General features: G+C 44.5%; 2 protein-coding genes, 1 long non-coding RNA gene and 1 pseudogene across 3 annotated transcripts; 2 read left to right on the forward strand and 2 right to left on the reverse strand.

Annotated features, from left to right (window-relative positions):
- Window positions 1-64: 64 nt before the first annotated feature.
- On the forward strand, window positions 65-2706 carry LOC115160894 (lariat debranching enzyme pseudogene; annotated as a pseudogene).
- A 909-nt stretch (window positions 2707-3615) lies between these two features.
- On the reverse strand, window positions 3616-9830 carry LOC115160896 (ras-related protein Rab-5B). The gene is made up of 6 exons (XM_029711402.1): window positions 9695-9830; window positions 8241-8504; window positions 7475-7626; window positions 7152-7274; window positions 6903-6996; window positions 3616-6701 (listed from the first exon to the last, which is right to left on the reverse strand). Exons 2-6 carry the CDS (start codon window positions 8401-8403, stop codon window positions 6577-6579), a joined length of 657 nt encoding a protein of 218 aa, XP_029567262.1. The 5' UTR covers window positions 8404-8504; window positions 9695-9830; the 3' UTR covers window positions 3616-6576.
- A 6341-nt stretch (window positions 9831-16171) lies between these two features.
- LOC115160898 (uncharacterized) lies at window positions 16172-17778 on the forward strand. The gene is made up of 3 exons (XR_003869133.1): window positions 16172-16440; window positions 16575-16816; window positions 16934-17778. It is a non-coding gene; the product is annotated as an uncharacterized LOC115160898 (long non-coding RNA).
- Window positions 17779-17796: 18 nt separating this feature from the next.
- On the reverse strand, window positions 17797-20509 carry crygs2 (crystallin, gamma S2). Its single transcript, XM_029711403.1, has 3 exons — window positions 20418-20509; window positions 19460-19702; window positions 17797-18276 (listed from the first exon to the last, which is right to left on the reverse strand). Exons 1-3 carry the CDS (start codon window positions 20433-20435, stop codon window positions 18004-18006), a joined length of 534 nt encoding a protein of 177 aa, XP_029567263.1. The 5' UTR covers window positions 20436-20509; the 3' UTR covers window positions 17797-18003.
- Between the last annotated feature and the right edge of the window lie 835 nt (window positions 20510-21344).

Below are 21344 nucleotides of genomic sequence, written 5' to 3' on the forward strand. Positions count from 1 at the left end.
CAACTTGTGAATCAAGTCAATTAGGTACATTTTGGTTCTAAACGCGCAGATCATTTGAAATTGAAGTTTGGGTGATTCGACAAACATATGATTATTATAAGCATTTATGTTCATATACAAATATGTTTTATTCATAAAGAAGTGTTGGTGGTCCGAATTACAACGTTTCGGGATAATGTACGGATGTTTTTTTTTTGTAAATTATTTTGATTGTGGAAAGTGCAACCTATGACTCCATCGCTCGATTTACTTTGGTGGGTGTGGTGTGCGCATGCGCTCTGGGCAAAATAGGCTGAGGTGGGAAAATATGTTCGATTCATACGTTTTGGTTGAGATGAACGGAACAAACCAACATAATCATAATCACGCTACGTCGTAAATGAAAATAGCAGAAGGTGAAGAAAAAAAAGTATACGTTTGATATGACCATGTCTCTTAGACAGGACAAGGCTACAACCTGTCTACAACCCCAGAGAGAGTTTTTGACAGCAGAACTCTAGTTCCCTCCATATCCCAGAAACTCTACGCAGTGTTTGCCACATCAGGAACATTGATGTCTTCAAACTCAAACAGGTTAATATATCAAATGATGTCCGTCCGTTCCCCCCCCCCCCCCCCCCCCCCCCCATTATATCATATTTGTCATCATGCCTCCCCTATTTTGCCACTAGATCCAGATTCCTGTGGATGTCTTCCTGACCCATGAATGGCCTCGTGGGATCTACCATTATGGCAGCTACTGAGGAAGAAGTTGTTCCTGAGGCAGGAGGTGGGTTCCTGAGGCAGGAGGTGGAGTCCTGCGGCTGCAGTGCTCCTGGCCCATCTGCAGCCTAACTTACTCTGCGCACCAACACGTCAAGTTTGCTGCCCTTATGCAGCACCCGGTGAGCTGAACTGACTACGGTTATGTAGAGAGACTGCTGTGGATATTCAGAGATGTGATTCTTTCTGATTAATCAGAATTAAGATTCTGTGATTTTTGCATAATCCCAAACCAATATCTTTTTTATCCTGATTGTCATTGTTGTGTTGCTAGGTCACGGAACTGATATTTCCTATGCAGCACTGGTTATATTGCTGCTCTGTTTTTCCTTTCAGGCCAATGGTGATGCTGCCCTCCGCACTACCAAATTCCTCTCACTGGATAAGTGCATCCCCTACATGGACTTTCTACAGGTGAGAGAGGGTGATGACACGTGGCATGGATGGTGTGTGATTATGGTCCAGTTTCATAGATCCAGATTAAACCTACTCCTGAATTTATGGAGAGTCTGTTCATCTTGGTCTGTGAAACAGCTTGCTTGAAGATCTTGTTTTATGCTAGTAAGGGCTATAGGTGTCTTCTCTATGATGCATGTCTGAGTTGATGCTGACTTGTTGGGTGTGTGTTTCAGATCGTAGAGGTAGCAGACAGGTTCTGGAGTGTGATCCAGAGTGGCTGGCCATCCCGAAGGCTAAAAGACAACCTGCTGGCTGTCAGCCCTAACTACTGGAACCCTCCACGGAACAACGGCCTGCACATAACGTCAAATATTCACGTTGTCTGTATTCCTCTCTCTCTCACACATACGACACACCCTGCTATCTCACTTAAACACTTGTTCTCTCACACACATACACATTTGTATACTTACAGACCACCCCTCACTTACACACCCATACTTAACTACTTTGTATGTTGTCCAGGTGGGACATCAGTGCGTCTGAGGCAGCCATGATGGAGGCTGTGGGTGAACTGGGAGGTGAGCTGTCCATCCCAGACAACTTCAGCCTGACCGTGCCAGCCTACGATCCTGCCTGGCCCCCATCCCAGCTACAGCACCAACCCCCAGACCACCCAGCTCTGTGCCACCCAGGGCCTCACAGACATCTATGCCCAGGTCGGGGGACAGATGGGCACAGGAGCCCCAGAGCTGGAGGATGATGATGTCGAGTGCGGATGAACCCAGTGAGTACCCTATTGACACCTCAGGCCTGTCCAGCTCATACAACCCTGATGAGATGACCATAGAGGAAGAAGAGGGGGAGAAGGAGGGAGGAGAGAAAAAGGGTAAGGGGGAGGGCCCTGATGTAGTGGTGCCTGAGGGTGAGACGGGGGAAGCAGGAGAGAGACGGGACTCAGGGAGCCTCTGGAGAGCTACCCCCCCAGTCGCATGGTCCTGTCCATGCTTGAGCCCAAATCAGACCCCGCTACTCCCTCTGGCCTGTCCCTCAACCTGCCTACCCCCTCTCACTCCTCACCCCTGGAAAGGGAGGGGGAGGAGCCCCATGTCCGGATCCCCAAGCGCAGCAGTGGGAAGAAGGGGGATCCCAGCAGTACGGGTAGCAACTCCAGGATCAAACACAGGAACCAGGTCATCTACACAGCAGTCAACAACAAGGAGAGTGAGGACTAGGGCTGGAACTTGACCCAAGTTTTGGTGGGAACTGTTGTGAAATATACAAGATTCTCATGATGTTTTTATATTGATATTGTCTGTCAATGAAAACCTATTGTCCTTCTTGATTGCAAACCAACAGAGAGCTGTTTTGTTAGGAAAGGGAGAGGGGAGAATCCCATGATGGGATTTTTAAGGTTTTTAAGTCTAATTTCTGTTTTTGTAAATAATGACATTTTGGACAAATGTTGATTTCAGACATTTTACTGAGTTGTTTTCTAGTGTGGGTCAACTGCAAAAGGGCTGTTGTAAACAAAACATAAAACAAGTATATCATGTAAAGAATGCAAGTTTATATTTATTGTCTTGAATCTTGCCCAGGAGGCAGAACTAAGCGATTTCTGCTAGAAGGGCCAACTGCAAAGTCAAAATTAGCTATATTGTACAAATTCATGATAACTCAAACTAGTTTTTTGGTATTCATTTAAGGTTAGGCATTAGGGTTAGCAGTGTGGTTAAGGTTAGGTTTAAAATCATAATTTGACTTTGTAGCTGTGCCAGCTAGTGACCACTGCAGAACTGCCTCCAGAACAAGATTCATGACAAAAAATGCTAACCTGTGTAAAGAACATGAATATGTTTGTACACTAATCAGTGTTTCCCAAACTCAGTCCTGAGGCCCTCCGTTGGATGCACGTTATGGGTGTTGCCCTAGCACTACATAGCTGATTCAAATAAACAAAGCTTGATGACAAGTTGGTTGTTTGAATCAGCTGTGTAGTGCTAGGACAAAAAACCAAAACGTTCCCCCAGGGGGGACCCCAGGACCGAGTTTGGGAAACCCTGCACTAAAGAGTCAAATCAATTTTGAACATGAACCTTGTGTATGACATCTTTACTCCTGTACAAATTCTGAGATCAGGCCCATGTTTATGCAGTGCTTTGTCACTGCCTAAACCTTCCCTGTAGCTCAGTTGGTAGAGCATGGTGTTTGCAACACCAGGGTTGTGGGTTCGATTCCCACGGGGGGCCAGCACACAAAAAAAATGTATGAAATGAAATGTATGTATTCACTACTGTAAGTCGCTCTGGATAAGAGCGTCTGCTAAATTACAAAAAAAATATTTGAAAGCCCCCCTAAAGCATCCCAAATGTTCTTGCAACCCCCCCCCCAAATGAAAAACTATATAGACAAGTGGCACAACTAGACTAAACCATTTATGATACAAGCCCTCAGTTCATATTCACTGCACACATGGCGCAATAGCACATCTTTATTGAACAACACTTTACAGAGGAGCTGAGGGGAGTTTTAGTCTTTCCCACGTTGTGTGGACATCATCATTATTACACCAACCTGTGATCATAGAATAAGAGTTAATGAATGAGTGACTCATGGACTTATCAATTAATCATGATGACAGCCCATGAAACAATTTGCTTTTAAATGAAGTAGAGCTCATCACATAGATTGGTGTCCTTAGTGACTAATTCCAGCGTAATGATATAAGTACTCTAGTTAGTAAAATCAACAGTTTCAATAAAATTAGGTGACAAAATATACTGTATTGGACAAGAAGAGCTCCTTACAACTGTACAAAGAGCAGAATTACACTGCAGAAAGAGTTAATGGTTACAAGCTAATGTTGAGGTCCAGGGAGATGCTTTACTTTTTAGCTGGGATGGCTAACTGGAAATTCCTTTGGTCTCTACTGAGTTAAGTGAATCAGCTTTTAGTTTTCTTGCACCTTATTTGTGGAACAATCTTCCATCGACCGTTTTCTTGCGGGTAATGTCATACCGTATAAAAAAAATCACGACAGCTGTGATGGAAACAGGTAGTTTCGGTACGATTTTTTTAAATGCCGACAGAATTTGTTCGTTCGACATGGTGGGATCTTTTTTGTGTCTTAATTAATTATGTGAGAAATGGTGGTGGAAACGCCTTTATTCCCAAATATTGATATAATAACCATCATATGGAAGTAAACTTGAAGTCATGAGACGATATGGTGTGTTGTCCTCCCACTATGACTTGGAAAAAGCATGCCGTTTATTAGGCTACAGATGAAATAAAATGTGATGAACTTCACAGGGTGGTGAAAGCGCATAGTGATCTTGATGCTCCTTTCCAATAAATATCGATGGTCTTATTCTGGTGACATGATCGACGCTTGACTGCCGTTTAACAAAAACTATTATTCTTGCTCTTATCCATAATAATCCCATTCTATAATCTACCAGCCCAGCCGACCCACATATTCACATAAATCTGTCACCAATTGGATGGAAACCTAGCTAGTGTGTTTTTCTTTCTGTTTGCATTTTGATGTGTATATTTTCTGTCATTCTGTGCTCATCTGTAAAAGAGACCTTGGTCTGAGTATGACCCCCTGATAAAATAAAGGTTAAATAAAAAAAAGTACATTTCTGCCTATTGAACATGCCAAAGCATACCCAAATCAAAGAACATATGAAGAAAATGGGAGTAGGCACTTCTTGTTTTGTTTTTAAACCCCCCGTAAGCATCCGTATTTTTCTTAGCTAAGCCTTGGACACGTCCCAAATGGATCCTTCCCTTCACCAGACACTCCTGTAGATCTGAAACAATTGGAGAGGTGGAAGCAATATGGCAAAAATAATCCACCCATTTGGCCAGGTTAAGCAACTACCATAATGCATTAACCTTTCTGATCTGTTCAGATCTACATAAATATGTCTAGGGGTTAAGGGTCAATTCTGAATCCATCAACAGAGTGAGTAGCTCTGTCACCAAAGCTTGCCGTCTCGCTCTAGTGCTTTGAACAGCATCAGCTCATTAGTCATCAACGTTAAAAGTGTTTGTTTACAATGTTTTCAATTACACCAACTCTTAAGCAGTAAGAAACAAGACAAATGAGGAACAGCAGAACATATAATGTAGATCATGGCCATTGCATTCACAACATGACAGGCCAGAATACCAGATGCATTGGTTTCCTACCTACAGGACTGCAAGTCTAGAGGGGTTTGAGTAGTCTGGTCCCAGATCTGCTTGTGCTGTCTTGCAAACTCCTATAGTCATTGTTGAGCAGAGGGAGACAGATCTGGGACCAGGCTAGGTTTTGAGATCAATACCAACTATAAGTTATCACTACGAGGGGCAAGGAATTTCTCCTGACAATGTAAACTGACCAGGAGAGACTGTGGCCATGGATATCACCAATTGTGCACTAGACAGTGGATTGATTGTTAGAAACAGTGAAGGTTTCCAGTGAAGGCCTAGCCAGACAGACATGGCCTAGAGCAGACTCACTCAGTCCCAACAGCAAATAAATACTGGACTCTGGGTTCTTCAGTGTACATCTACATCTGTGTGTGGAAGATAGATAAATGAGGAGCCTGGATGATACCAGACTGGCACTGGCAGCATGATGTTTCACAACACCGCTGCTCTGAGGAGTAGTAATAATAATATAGTCTAGGGGTTCAAATAAATAAAGGGCACCAGAGGAAAAAAGGGCATCAGAAGAGGCAATAAACTGTGGTTATCCTCCCTCCGTCGTTTGGGATTGTGGGTAACCTGTGCCATCTAACATGGGTTACTCTATCTGGTGGGACTGGGGAGTATCTGGAATGGCCCAGGCCAAGGCTTCAGGGTTGGGTTAAGGTTGTCCAGGCTGCCTGGGGCTCATGCCAGAGGGTGATGAGAGGGCATTTAATACAGCTCTGCCCCTCTGTGAGGTGCACAAATGGGAATACTATAGGGAGGGAGTATGACCTGCATCCCATTCACTCTTTCTTTCCCTCATCCTTCAGGCTCCATCTCTCCTTTCTTCCCTCTCTGCCACTCAAGAACTGACACTGCAGCGATTGCATAACCAAATGGAACCATGATTGAAATTAAACGAGACAGACAAAATGCAAAACATCCATGATTAGCGCTCAATACTATACAAAGTATTCACTCTCTCACGCTCTTTTCCCTCCTCATGTCTGTCAGTCTTTGTCCAAAATCTCTCTCTGGCGTCGGTTGGTGAGGCAAACACTCATAAAAGACAACCGTCCAACTCAAACTCCCTCTTTCTTTCTTCCCCTCTTTCTATTTCTCTCAATGGCGGTCTGTCTGTCTGTGGATGGGAGGGAGGGTGGAGGGGGTGTCCCCCTGCCCGACCCCAGAGGTTGGGAACAGGGATGGCAGGATGGCGGTGAAGGGGTCCTAGTTCCCTCCTCCTCCTCCACAGCAGGATCGGGTGTTGTGGGCTTCAGGATCCTGTAGGTTCACTCCCCGGTGTCGCGCTGCATGTGTAGGATTCTGGGTGTCCGTTTTGGGCATCTTTTTGGCTGCAGAGATAGTGGAACACACTTTGTCAGAGGCCAATAATAATGTTTGTTATTATTATTTTGAACTATGCCCTGGAGTTTTTCCTGGTCATGTGATGTGGTCATGAAAAACTTTTTTCTTAAGCCAATAGTTGATTTGAATCTAAATGATTATCCCTAGAAGTCGCACTATAGATTGTTGGGAAAAAGATGGGAGCTCACCAATGGCCAGGAAAAGTTCGTTGACATTCATGGCAGTCTTGGCAGAGGTCTCCATGAAGAGAAGTCCAGTGTCTTCAGAATAGGTCTGGGCTTCCTGTCAGACAGGCAACACATAATGAAAAGGCTATCCATCAGGCAACCATCCATCAGTATTGGGAATCCCCAGTTAGAATTCAAATGTGGTATAGCATTAAGTCATTGTATAGTAAAGACCTTAACATCTTAAAGAGTCAGTGTTGAGTACAGTACCTCATACTCCACTAGTCTCTTCTCAGCCAGGTCCGCCTTGTTGCCTGCCAGAGCGATGACAATGTTGGGGCTAGCCTGCCTCTGTAGCTCCTTCACCCAGGCTTTAGCCCGCTCAAACGTCTCCTACAGGAGGGCAAAGCAGAGACCATAAGAGAGGGACAGAGGGGAGAGGTGAGAAAGAGGAGTCAGATACAGTGCAACATTTAAATAACATGGCTATGTTCACATGATAGAGAGGGCTAAAGCTTCTATACAGTACAATACATGTTAACTCTTAAAGTTAGCTCTGAGCATGCATCTTTGTGGTGTGCTGATGACTGTACCGGCTTGGTGATGTCAAAGACCACGATGGCAGCCTGTGCCCCGCGGTAGTACATGGGAGCCAGACTGTGGTAACGCTCCTGTCCCGCTGTGTCCCAGATCTCAAACTTCACGGTAGTGTCGTCTAGACACACAGACTGGGCCAGGAACGCAGCTGAGAGTGGGGGAGAGGATGAATAACTCATGATGTAAAACTTAGTCCTTTCATCTCAGACAACCCTCCCAACTTGATCCAGGAAATCTCGCACAGTGTGCTTATGCTGCGGTACTCAAGGACCAAAAGGCTCCTCAACAGCTTCTACCCCGAAGCCAAAAGACTGCTGAACAATTAATAAAATCGCCACAGGACAATTTACATTGAACCCCCCTTTTGTACACTGCTGTTACTCGCTGTTTATTATCTATGCATAGTCACTTCACCCCCACCTACATGTACAAATTACCTCAACTAACCTGTACCCCCACACTCTGACTCGGTACCGGTGCTGCCTGTATATAGGCTCGTTATTGTTATTGTTCTACTTTTTATTATTACTTTTTACTTTAGTCTACCTGGTAAATATTTTCTTAACTCTTCTTGAACTGCACTGTTGGTTAAGGGCTTGTAAGTAAGCATTTCACGGTAAAGTCTACACTTGTTGTATTCGGCGCATGTGACAAATAAAGTTTGATTTGATTTGAACAGAGTTGCCCAGCCGTGATCTGGGGCCAACAGTGTGCCCGTCAACTTCTCCCCTCCCCTTATTCCCCCATCCCATCCCCCATCACCTCCGATGGTGGTCTCCTGGAACTCATCAAACTGTCCCTTGACGAAGCGCAGAACTAGGCTGGACTTTCCCACTGCCATGTCTCCCAGTAGGACCAGTTTAAACTGGCATATCTTGGTCTGGGGCAGCGTGCCATTGGGCCGGCCACTCCCTCTGGTAGCCATGGTGACGGTGGAGGGTGGGGCCTCCCAGTGATGGGAGCTTAGACTACAGGGATCTCTAGGATGTGAAGTCTTTCTCTACCTCCCCTCTCCTCTCTTTCTGTCTGCAGATGAGAGAATGACAATAGAGGGAACTGTTATGTAAAGCATTGCTGGTAATGGAAAAAGGAAAGAGTGGCTCACACGACAGCAGGTGTCATTCAGTCTGGACAGGTGGGTAATTGTTTCATCTGTATTACATGATTATTACATGATCTGCAATAAAGCCCATCCACACAAATCTAGGGTGACTGACATAAAACACAGGCTGAGGATGTGCGCTAGCCTGCATTTTACATCGCCATAGGAATCATGGAGCGGTCAAAACAAGTGGAGGTGTTGACCATTCCAGGTCCAATTGATAGGACAAAATGGTCATGTCTGTCATTCGCACCAATGACGCGAGTGTGATGATCTCCCACTCCCCACTGTCACACGCATCCAAACGCTGTAATTTCAACGTTTGTTTCATTATGGTTATAAATCATTTCAGACTTGTCGACTGCATGAACTTTACAAAAATCATGTGCTCAAAGGTCATACAGTTGCATTTGTACATTTGTCAACCAATCATTAGGGTGCTTTTGTTTCGGCCACGTTTATGTGACTGAAACATGAACCAACTTTGCACGGATTCTAAAGTTACAGGGGATACAAATGAAAAGTGATATTTGAGACCCCTCTAACCAATGAATTGTACACACGTTATATTTCCAGTTTGTGAGTGCGTGATATGGGGGTATAGACGCTTCTTTAGACATTTATACAGAAACACTTTTATAAAGAATAGCAGCTATGTTGACTCTGCCATGTTGATCTGAGCCTTAATGTTGGAATACCACTACATTGTCCGACTTTCGGCTGTCATCTCCCCCGACTTCACTCGCCGACTTTCGTCTACTGCCGGCTTCATGAGGCTTAGCCCTCGAACACACCCATTGTTATATCAGGAGAATGACTGTGCTTTCACCACCACAGATCAAACCACGTATGTGGCTTTGCCATTGTTAATTACCTGCTACGCATTTAGCTTTATTTTATTTTACATTGGAGAATAGGAGTTATGCAGGTATTGTCCGTTTTATCTGTTAATTGGTGCATCTCCGTAGAGAATGGACTCCGTTGTAGCCAAGTCATTTTGATGCGGATGAGCCAATTCGGCCCCAGCTCTGGTTTGACGCTCTTCTCTTTCAGCCTTGCGGATACACGTCCCATGTAGCCTACATATGGGGAGTAGAAAAACATCAATACATACCAGTGACAGTATCGGCGCTGTCTCTAAAACGATCTAAGGTCCCAGTCTTGAGTCTTGACTGTTGACAATTTATCTACTGGTAAAAGGACTGTTAACGCTTCCTGCAAATTCGCGCAGTCGCAGTCAGTGCCGCATTCTCGATTTTCTTAAACGGATAGATAACGGCATTCCTCCACGTTTTAGTTCACGTCAGGTGCAAAGGTGCCCACTCTCCCAAAAATTCCCAAAAATGTTTCATTGAGTAAAATATTTGTATTTGTAAACCGCATCTATGGAAGCGCATTCCCGCCACCAAAAAAACAACATTTGTAATGTCCAAAGGTCGTTATCAATAATACTCCTCAATAAGAGGAAGAGCGTTTGATTTGCCTGCTTTGGGGCAAAGTTCCTTTATTGGCATGGGAAACATATGTTTACATTGCCAAAGCAAGTGAAATAGATAATAAACAAAAGTAAAATAAACACTACAAAAGGGAAAATAAATCAACATAAATACCACATCTTCACCAACAAACCGCCTCCGAGGTCAAACTAAAGTCTGTCAGCTAGACCACACACACACACACACACACACACACACACACACACACACACACACACACACACACACACACCTGGATCAAACTAAAGTCTGTCAGCTAGACACACACAGACACACACACACACACACACACCTGGACCAAACTAAAGTCCATCAGAAACACATCCCCTCTGACCCTCTGATTCACCAAGCCCTGAGTAAAAGTCTCCTCCACTCCTCTTCTCCGCCTTCTTTCATTCCCTTCTCATATTATTTTTCTAAATGCACAATAGGTGACGAGATCGTGACCCTGTAGGTCACAGTTCAGTCTGTAGCAGCATTCCAAACCAGTTCATTACCTCTGATCCTGTGATGTCACTGGTATTCATTCACAATGTACTGTATAGCGTATAATATGCTGTTTTATGTCAGAGTTGGTGTGTATTCTCCTCCTACCGAGGGATCTGTCTGTGAATGGGTGGTGAATTGCATTGGGCAGGCTTTTGTTCCAGCCCAGCACTAGCACACCTGATTCAACATATCAACCTCTCATCAAGACATTGATAAACTGTATCAGGTGTGTTAATGTTGATACAGTATGTAACTTACAAAGCTTGTGGACTAAGGCACTGCATCTCAGTGCTTGAGGCGTCACTACAGACACCCTGGTTCGAATCCAGGCTGTATCATAACTGGCTGTGATTGTGAGGCCCACAGGGCGGTGCACATTTGGCCCAGCGTCCTCCAGGTTTGGCCGGTGTAGGTCGTCATTGTAAATAAGAATTTGTTCTTAACTGACTTGCCTAGTTACATTTAAAAAATAAGTAAATATATATAGCTCTCCAGGACCAGGGTTGGCCCCCCCCTGGCTTGGGAAGTGTGTGGGAGGTCTGGGTTAAACCAAGTATGTCTCTCTTTTCAATCTTTGTGACTGTTTGTATCAGTGGAGGTGAGAGGACGGCTTATAATAATGGCTGGAATGGAGCAAGTAGAATGGCATCAAGCACATGGAAACCATGTGTTTGATGTCTTTGATACCGTTTCACCGATTCCGCTCCAGCCATTACCACAAGCCCGTCCTCCCCAATTAAGGTGCCACCAACCTCCTGTGGTTTGTAAGTATTATGTTCCTCTGACCCAGATGCTATTTTAGCACTCATTGCACTTTGACTAGATAAACTTTAGAGACACCAGACTGCAAGTCATAACGTCATCATAGGAAAAGGGAACAGCAATGGTAGTCTATTTGTCTCCCCTGTTCTCTTCCTCTCCTTCTCTTCCTCTTTCTCTGTCTCCCTCCCTCTCTCATTTAAGAGAGAATACTGATCCAAACACTATGAAACTGAAGCGACTGCGTGAACTGGAAGACTGACATTTTTTTTTTTTAAAGTTTGATGTGATTTGACTGAAGCAATAAAGTTGACTGAGACTTTGGGTGTCTTGAAAAACGCTTAAAATAAAATGTATTAATCATTATTGTGTTTGTTGTTTGTTTCTGATGACACTGGTGAGGTCTGTGTGCATGAGGGCTAATAATCTACCATGCTAGGTAGGTGAGTGCATTTTCCTGCTCCCTGCTTCACCACAAATCTCAACATTTACTAGTCATAACTAATGCTTATAACTAGTGTTTTAATATACAGTATTTATATACAGTGGAGATCAGTGGTGTAGTGGAGGGTAAACGCAGTTTACACACCTTTTTTATTCTGTGAGAGGGTTTACCCACCTTTTGTGGAAAAATTTATTTAAGTATAGTGAAAGTTACTTTATTCACCATGGACAGCAATCATAATTTACCACTACATCAATGGTAGAGATCATGTTTTAACATTGTGAGGGTTCTAGCTGAGGACAGCTGAGGTCATGTTCACACACAACCCTCTGTCTCTCTCTTTAGAGATGGTATCTTGGTAACTTTCTCTCTCTCCAGTGCCCTCATTTATCAACCAGGTGTACATTTCTTACTAAATTCTGCCATATGTGGAGATTCAGGGATTTGCGTGCGCCAGAAATGATTGGGATTTAACAAACTGTCGCACGCAACATGTAGGCATGTTTTTATTGATAAATCAGAGCCATGTTATATTTGTGCGCTACAACCCAGCTTGGAAAATGCCCTCCATTTACCTTTTATGGCAACAAAAACACCCTCATTTGCTGTATGATTTGGAAATGTTGGAATTTGGCCATGTCCGTTTCTTAAAGAAGCAGAATATCAGATTTTATCACATTTCTGTAGAGTTGAGGGCAGAATGTTTTAATCTGTTGCAGTGACTGGGGTGGCAGGTAACCTAGTGGTTAGAGCGTTGGGCCAGTAACCAGAAGGTTGCTGGATTGATTCCTCGAGCTGACATGGTAAATATCTGTCGTTCTGCCCCTGAGCAAGACAGTTAACACACTGTTCCCCGGGTGATGTGGATGTAGATGAAGGCAGCCCCCCCGCACCTCTCTGATTCAGAGGGGTTGGGTTAAATGCGGAAGACACATTTCTGTTGAAGGCATTCAGTTGGACAACTGACTACGTATGCCCCCTATAGTGAGTACCAAACACCGATTGTTTATTGAACAATTGAAAAGTAAATGCTGCCTACATCCCACACTTCTATGCAAAATATGAATTGTTGTTCAATACATGATTGCAGGTATAGGCTCTGGGATGAAATAAGCTAGGTTTACTGCCATAGGTTATTTATTTAACCTTTATTTAACTAGGAAAGTCAGTTAAGAATTCTTATTTACAATGACGGCCTACCCCGGCCAAACCCTACCCTAACCCGGACGACGCTGAATTGTGCACCGCCCTATGGGACTCCCGTTCACAGCCTGTTGTGATACAGCCTGAATCAGGGTCTGTAGAGACACCTCTAGCACAGCGTTGCAGTGCCTTAGACCGCTGCGCCACTCGGGAGGTTACCGGTCTATTTCATTTTGAACATGGTTGGCTATTGAATGATTAATAAATGGTGGGAATAAACCAGTCATGTCTGAAAAGGAGAGGCATGCTGTGCAATATGATTATGATTTAGGCCTATATAATAAAAGTCAAATCAATATATTACTATGCGGTCTTCTTACCAACGGCAAATGCATCTGTTTTATTATTAGGCCTACGTTTTACTTATGACTTTGTGGCTGTGGAATCTAGTGACGACCAAGTCTGAAGTCACCCTATTGAATTTGAAATGTAAAATGGTTAAGGTAAGGGTAAAGATTAAGGTTAGTCAAAGGTTATGGTTAAGGTCAGGGTTAGGTTAAGGTTAGGGACAAGCGCTGGTCAAATGTCCTGTCAGAGCATGCAGCCCGTTTGAAATGTAAGCTCCACCCTCACCATTGGGGCAACCAATCACATAATTTCTGCCTTGGGGCAGATCTGCCTCCAGAACAAAATTCATGAATAAAAACGCTAACCTGCCTCTGGCGGGGTTGGTGGTGTTTGAGCAGGATTTCCTGGCGCAAAGATGCTCTTATCAATAACAACACTCAGCTGAATAGTGGCTGGATACCCTTTCATCCTGACCCACAGGTACACTATCTATTACACTACACACAAATAAACACATGCATGCACGCGCAGACACACACACACACACACACACACACACACCGTGTGAACACTATGCTGAGTGCTGGCCTGTGATACATCTAACAGCTGTATGTGTGTCCAGACCCTGTTTATGTTCACGGTGGTCAGTACCATCTGCTAGGGGTGGATGTGAGAGAGAAGCCCCATGTGGAAGAGTCTCTAAGTGGGGCTGATCTGGAGTTCCCCTACCCTGCTATTGTCTGAAGTGGTGCTCACCTACATGGAGACACAGTGTGAGAATGGAGTGGAATGTGTTTGTGTGTGTGTGTGTGTGTGTGTGCGTGCGTGCGTGTGTGTGTGTGTGTGTGCGTGCGCATGCACGTGCGTGTGCATGCTTTGGTTTGTTCATGTGTATTTGTGTGTAAGGTTGGTGGATACCTGGTATCCATGTTAGAATTAAGTGTAATTGTACTTATTCTCTTGACCCAGGTCGGATGCTGTTATTGGCTGGGCTGCGAGGCTCCTCCCCAAGTTGCCATTTGTGATGTACGAACAGATCCGCCCCCACAACCCCTTTGGTTGAGTTATGCACGACCACTTCCTGAAGCTCAGCTCCACCTTGCACTCGCTCAGACACTACCCAGACAGGACTGCACAGGTTCCTGAACAGGGAAAGTATGGTTGACTGAAAGCTACTGCTGCTACCTAAAGCAGCTATATAAATGTACTGTACCTCTGTTGAATAAGTGTTGTTAAGTGTGTGGGCTGAGTGTTGTCTACATGGCTGGGAACAGTGTCTGTTTGAATATGAATGGGTTCTACCTGGGTCTGATACCAGAGAAGGAGACATGCGGAGTAGAGAGCCTAGAACCATTCGATGCGTTTGAGGTGAGTTACTCTAATCTAGAGTCTACTTTTGTTTCAACTCACTAGCCATCAACCTCCCCATCAAAGATATACACAAACACAAACATTTTATTTTGACCATCTTTTCAATTTCCCTGTTTCTATGTATTTCAGGGGTGGCACCAGAAGTATTCCTCACTGCCTCCAGAGGCTCTCTAACCAGCCTCGCTCTGCTCAGTCACCCAACATGTATGTTGATACCTACACTGTAGTTACAATGTACCTACCTATGTAATTACCATGTTTTTGTCTCGTACAGTGTGGCTAGTCTTTTGTCTGCTGCTGTTTGACATGAATTTCCCCCTCATGGATTAATAAAGTATCTATGTAATACATAGATTTTAGTGCCACTTAAAGTAAACTGCAACCATTTATTCTTCCATTACGTCTTTTCATTTATTGAACACTAATGCCGGTATCATCACAGAGAATACCGGATGTCTGGTGTGTCCTCTTCTGTGTCTACTCCCCATAGTGTCTCCCATCCCTCCCCTGAGGCTGGTGCTGAGCCGCCTCCCCTGGCTGTGAGGCCCATGTTTGGGCAGCTGTGTGTGGAGTGTCTGGGGATGGCCTCTATGCCCCTGGGTCCTGGGCTGGTGCTGCTCACTGGGGGCCCAGGCTGGGGGGGTAGAGAGGATACTACAGCCAGGGTCCTCATCAGAGCCAAGGGTGGCTGGAGATGTGCCTGTGTGACATCTTCCAATGACTGGGGTAAGAGGGTTCAATGGATTTGGTCAATGGTACTATTAGGGCATTGAGTTTTCCAACAAAAACTGTGTTTTGTTCTGACCAGGAAAAATTCTGGACTCTAGATATAGGTTATAGAGCCCGGAGTTGTTCCTGGTCAGGTTCTGTTCTCCTCCCTGGTGTCATACTGTATCACACAGTAACATCTGTGCTTGGGCGGGGAGTTGTGGTGTTTGGTGGCCGCTCCTCCCCACTCAACCCAATCAGAACCCTCCTCAGAATGACCTATGACAATGTGACCTGCCTAACCCCGTTGCCCCTGACGACCAGGCGTCAGTGAGGCTATCCTTGAAGAAAATGACGTGTAGTGGCAACCAAGATGGAGGCACACTCTGACCATGGGTGAGTACTCTTAAACACTGATCTTAAAGGACCAGTGCAGCCATTTTTATCTCAATATCAAATCACTTCTGGGTAAACTTACTGTGATTGTTTTCAGTTAAAATGGTCAACAAACATAGTTTCTTAGCAAAGAGCAATTTCTCAAGAAAGAATTTTGCTAGGAGTGGCCTGAGTGGGGAGGGGAAAACAGAAAACTAGCGGTTATTGGCAGAGAGGTTTGGAATTCTCTTTCTTATTGGTCTATCAACTAATTTACTGCCTGGTGATGTCACCAGGCAGGCCAAAACGCCATTCCACTAAACAAGCTGATATTTCAGGCGGTCTTTTCAAACAGCTCTTACACTAAAAGGGCATTACCCACTGGGCACAGACGTCAATTCAATGTCTATTCCACATTGGTTCAACATAATTTCATTGAAATGACGTGGAAGCAACATTGATTCAACCAGTGTGTGCCCAGTGGGTATCATCATTTTCACAGTGTTATTCTAACCTCATAGTATGGAAATATACATATAACACAGGAATATCACGTTTTTGACTGCACTGGGCCTTTAAGTCAGTTTTTCAGCAGGAATCATGCCTCAACAGCCTTCTCTTCCTCACAGGTCAGAACTTCCTGTTTGTGTTTGGAGGATGGATGGAGGCTGAGGCAGAACATTTGATGCCCACTTCCTGTGTCTTGATGGCCAGTGTTGGACTGAGGTGTTTTTAAAACTTTGCTGTTCATTATATTATTACCTCCTGCATTATCCAGCTGAGGGGAACATAGCCTGCCAACAACAAATAAATACAATACCCACAGAACTTTGACTATATGTTTTTGCAAATTCCTATAGAGGGCTGATCCTCGCTTCTCCCATTCAGCCTGTCCATATGAAGGAGGGGCAGTGATCTGTGGAGGGTTGGGTAGAGAAAGTGTTCCACTGGGGGATACAGTCTTACTGAGGCCCACCACCACAGGCTTCTGCTGGGAGAGACTACACCTCCAACCCCTCTAGTGCCCAGATGTGGAGCTTCAACAACTCAGACACAGGAAAACAGTCTAGTGGCTGACGTTTTCCATATTGGTTAACATTGAGTGAGTTAATGGATAGTTGTTTCAGACAATGTAGTCCTCCTCTAAATGTGCCCAGGATATTGTGCTGCTAAATCAAAGGGTTGTTCTAACACGGGCACCATCCTTCGTTCGTTCCAGATATTCCCACAGTGTCCATGTGATTGGTGATTGGCTGATGTTGGTGGGAGGGGTTTGCTGTAGGACGAGGGCGTGCCAGGGGTTGCTGTTACAGATCTGACCAAAAGGGGCAGTGTGGAGCTCAGCCTGGACGCTGAGTACTGTAGGCTTTGACCAGTTATATTACATCCATGTATTCACTGTAGTGCACACAAGGTCACAGACAACACAAACAAAATGGATTCAATGTACACCCACACTGTACATTGAATACATAAAATACAAATAAAAAATGGATTCACTGAGTGCCAACTGTCATCTCTCTCTGCCCTACCCTTCTAGTCTGCTGTACCCTGGCTTCTCATGCTGCACTCCTTCTGCTCGGCACTCCTTCTGCTCGGCACTCCTTCTGCTCGACTCTCCTGGGCGACTCTGACCAGTCAACAACGATGGCTCTGATTGGTGGTGAAGGAAACTGGTTCTCTGTTGTGACTCATCACAACCTTCACCCCATCACTGTAGACCTGAAACCGGTTCTATAACTATGAGACATGGTCGCTAGAGGTATTTTTTGTGAGGACATTTTTGTAAAGTATCGACTTGGTAATGGAAAGCTGGGTCAATTTCTGGCACTAGAGCTGTGATGCATCAATAAGATATCTTGGCATCTGTCATGATGACGTTGTCTTATTAGTTCACTTGATATTCCTTATAGCTTGAACCGAAATTAGTCAGTGGCTAAATTCCGCATGTAGAAGTTCATCTCCCTTTGGGCTGTATCAGTTCAGGGTCAAACATTTTGGACAAAAGAATACACCTCCAACCTTCTGGCTTCACACACTCACTGACACAGACACACAAAAAAATGCCAACATTTTCAGATCTGCTTACCAGCCAAGTTTTAATTTCAGGAGAAAGACCTCAGTAAAGTCACAATCAAAGGACTCAAAGTAATAGGATAGGCGTTATTCAAAATCAAGAAGAATTAGGGTTATTCAAAGTCCATATTATGCATATTACGTATGATAATAGTGAGGTTGGGTTTGAGGTTGAGGTTGGTGTTGAGGTTGGTGTTGTTATGGTCAGGAGGATCACTCAGTGAAGCGTCTGAAGGACTGGACAGTGGGGCTGACTGCACCCCAGTCCCCAGGCTTCCTGTACTCTCCCTTCTCCAGGAAGTACTGGCGTCCGCGGTAGTTGGGGTGCTCGTAGAAGACCCACCAGCCATCCAGGACCTTGCAGGAGTACACCTCCCTCCAACGGTACTTCTCCAGGACTGAGGGGCAGTCCTCGGCGGCCTCGAAGGCCTGGCCCGCGAAGTCATCCTTCTCATACAGCTGCATCTTGTACTGGGTCCCACAGGACTGTGGGGGTGGTGGGGTTGGGGGGGGGATGGTGGTAGTAGTGGAGGTGGAGGCGAGGGGTTAGTGCAAGGGATTGGGAAAGAAAGGGGAGGGGATGTGGGGTAAGAGAAAGGGGGAAGGAGGGATATATAGGGAGATGAGATTCTTACTCAGCAACTTCTGGTTTATTTTGGGGGCTAGGATGTAAGGATAGTTAGTAACACACAAGCTTTGTAAAGCATTGTTGTGTGTTTGTCGATGTTCTGGTCGACCCAAAATGCATTTGTCTACCAACCCATCACCAGTCCAAAGTTTTTATACTCTTGAGATTGGTCCGAAACTGAACGGACCATCATGAGAAAATAAACACATATTTTAATAACATGCTGTATTTTTTTCACTGCTGTTGTTTGGGCTGTTTATGACTTCCTGTGTTACAGAGAATATTTCCACCACCATATTCTGCACCATAGTTGGAAAATTGATTGATTCTACAGTAGAAGTGTAGGTCTGATTCTTCCTGCCAGCTCTAGGTCAGCCAATAGCGATCAGTGCCACAATCACTTGATCAGTGCTATATGCTGGTATTGAACTCTTTTGACAAAGCCCTGGGTCTTGGGTGAACCGCCACTGTCACTGTTCTGTGCCTGGCCTCATTGGGATTGGGATGCCTAATATGCCCATCTGACGAACAGTCAGAAATGGTTTATTTGCATATTCCTGTCTATACCACTTTTGCTATCACTATAATAGCTATTCTTGGTTTTTCTGTTGATCTATGAAATTACTATTACAATGTATAGCCTACCCTGTGCATTGAAGGGAAGTGTACAGTGTTCTGTGCTCTAATTAAACAATAAGGCCAGAGGGGATGGGGTATATTGGCCATATACCACAAACCCCAGAGTTGCCTTATTGCTATTATAAACTGGTTACCAACATAAATAGAACAGTAAACAAGTATTTTTGCGTCATCACTGTGATATATTGTCTGATGTACACTCGGCTGAAATGCTGTTTCAGCCAATCAGCATCCAGGACCCAAACTACCCGGTTTATAATACAACATACGGTACACCCCATTCAGACAGCTCAGCATAGACCTAACAGACATACCCCATCTAGATACTGTTATTGAAGAAACATAATGATATCTCTTTTCATTCACTATAATGCTCTAGGACTGAGGCAGTGGCAGACTTACAAAGTGGATCATCTTGCAGGAGCTGAGGCGGTCGTTGAGGCCCATCCAGCGCAGGTATTCAGGGTACTCTCCCCTGGTCAGAACATACTGGTAGCCCATGTAGTTGGGCCTCTCGTACACCACCCAGGCTCCACTCTCCACACGGATGGAGTTACAGCGGCTCAGGTAGGAATGGAAGTCGGTGCAGTCGCTGTCACACTCATAACGACGGCCCTGGAAGTTCTTATCCTCGTAAAAGACAATCTGGACGAGAACAAGAGACCAGAGTGGAGTGAGTGGGTTGAACTTGATAAAAGCTCTGCACTGCACTGTAGGTACCATTTTACACAATGAATTGCTTTTTCCAACCTAGCAAAGAACAAGTCAATCCACGCAACACATTCCTGATGCCTTTCTTTGCAGCTAGTGCTATTTCTAAAAGCCATAGATGTGGGTAAGCTCATCAGTTTGAGTTAGTCTTTCCATCACAGAATAACTCCAATGTAAATATTTTTGATGGCACTTATATGCCAAATCGAAGACTGTATTTATAATAAAATGTGTATTTAGGACAGGCAGAGATTATGTCCATTTCTGCAGAACACCAGTGCTGACAAGCTTTAACCAGCATTCCATCTCACAGATGGGATTGAGTTGTGCTGTCTGGCAATAGTGCCCTCTACCTGTATACCAGGCATCACACAAAAGACTATTACACTAGTATTATTACACTTACATTTCAATTATACTAATACGTTGTTATTACTATGGCAACTATGACAGCGGGATAAATCAGCCAAGTTTGACAGAAAATATAAAAATTGGCCATCCCATAACTAAACCAAACACACCACAGAAAAGCACTGCTATGCTACTGCCACCATACAGTCACTATCCTGCCCACTATACTGTATCATTAGAACCTGTTCTGATGGAGCCAGTGATAGCCCAGAGCCAAGCGGCCATATCCGTTACTCACCCTGCCCATTTTGGACATTGTTTGTGGGCTAGGCTTGATAGATAGCGGTGGTCTGCTGGTCTCCCTGAAGTCTGGATGCTGGATGCCTCTGGTCCTGCCACCCAAGCCCTTTTATATACCCAGCCTCCCAGTTTTTAAACAGTGAGTGGAACAATTGCTTTGTCATGAAAATGAGATCCAAAAATTGAGTCAGTGATTCTAGTGCTATTCAGTTTTTCCAGAAAAGTGAAGCGGGATTACGGCATAATGACAGCATGGGGAGAGTGCCCATTGACCCCCTCTCTGCTGGCTTGCTGAATTGCCCCCCAACTCACCTCGCCCCCTACATCCACCAAAACACACACCCTCCCGTCACCCCCACCCCCAGCCTATGCCCAATGTGCCTACCACCTCAGGCCAAGAGTCTACCAAATGTGCCAAATTCTGCCCAGATGCAGAGATATTGTGCCCCCATTGTTTAAAGTGTCACAAGTTCTCTTCAGGTGTATTCATATCTTCAACTAAACACAAATGGGGGAAATATGTATGTGGGGGAACTTGGAGGCATTCATTAGACATTTGAAATATGTAAGGTCCATTACACTAGAATACAACCAAGAAGCATGAAAATCTGTGAAGCGTGCAGGCCAATCACTTTTCTTCCTCCTCTAGGGCCAATGAATGAACAAAAGACACAAAGGGAGGGATTAGGAGGTGATTGTTCAACATCTGCTCCCCCGTCTTAGCCAAAAATAGTTTATCTCTATACCTTTTGACTGTGCTACAGCTAGTTGTAATGGTTTGTGATTTGTCCAACAGTATAACTAAACATTAGCTGAGGTCGATATACAGGGTCTCTAAGTACAATATTCAACAATAAAAGGCATGTCAAGGCAAAAATGAATTGTTTATTCATGACTAAAGAAAAAAGAGAACTAAACCAAATTG

This window comes from Salmo trutta, chromosome 24 (assembly GCF_901001165.1).
Source record: "Salmo trutta chromosome 24, fSalTru1.1, whole genome shotgun sequence".
Lineage (NCBI taxonomy): Eukaryota > Metazoa > Chordata > Actinopteri > Salmoniformes > Salmonidae > Salmo > Salmo trutta.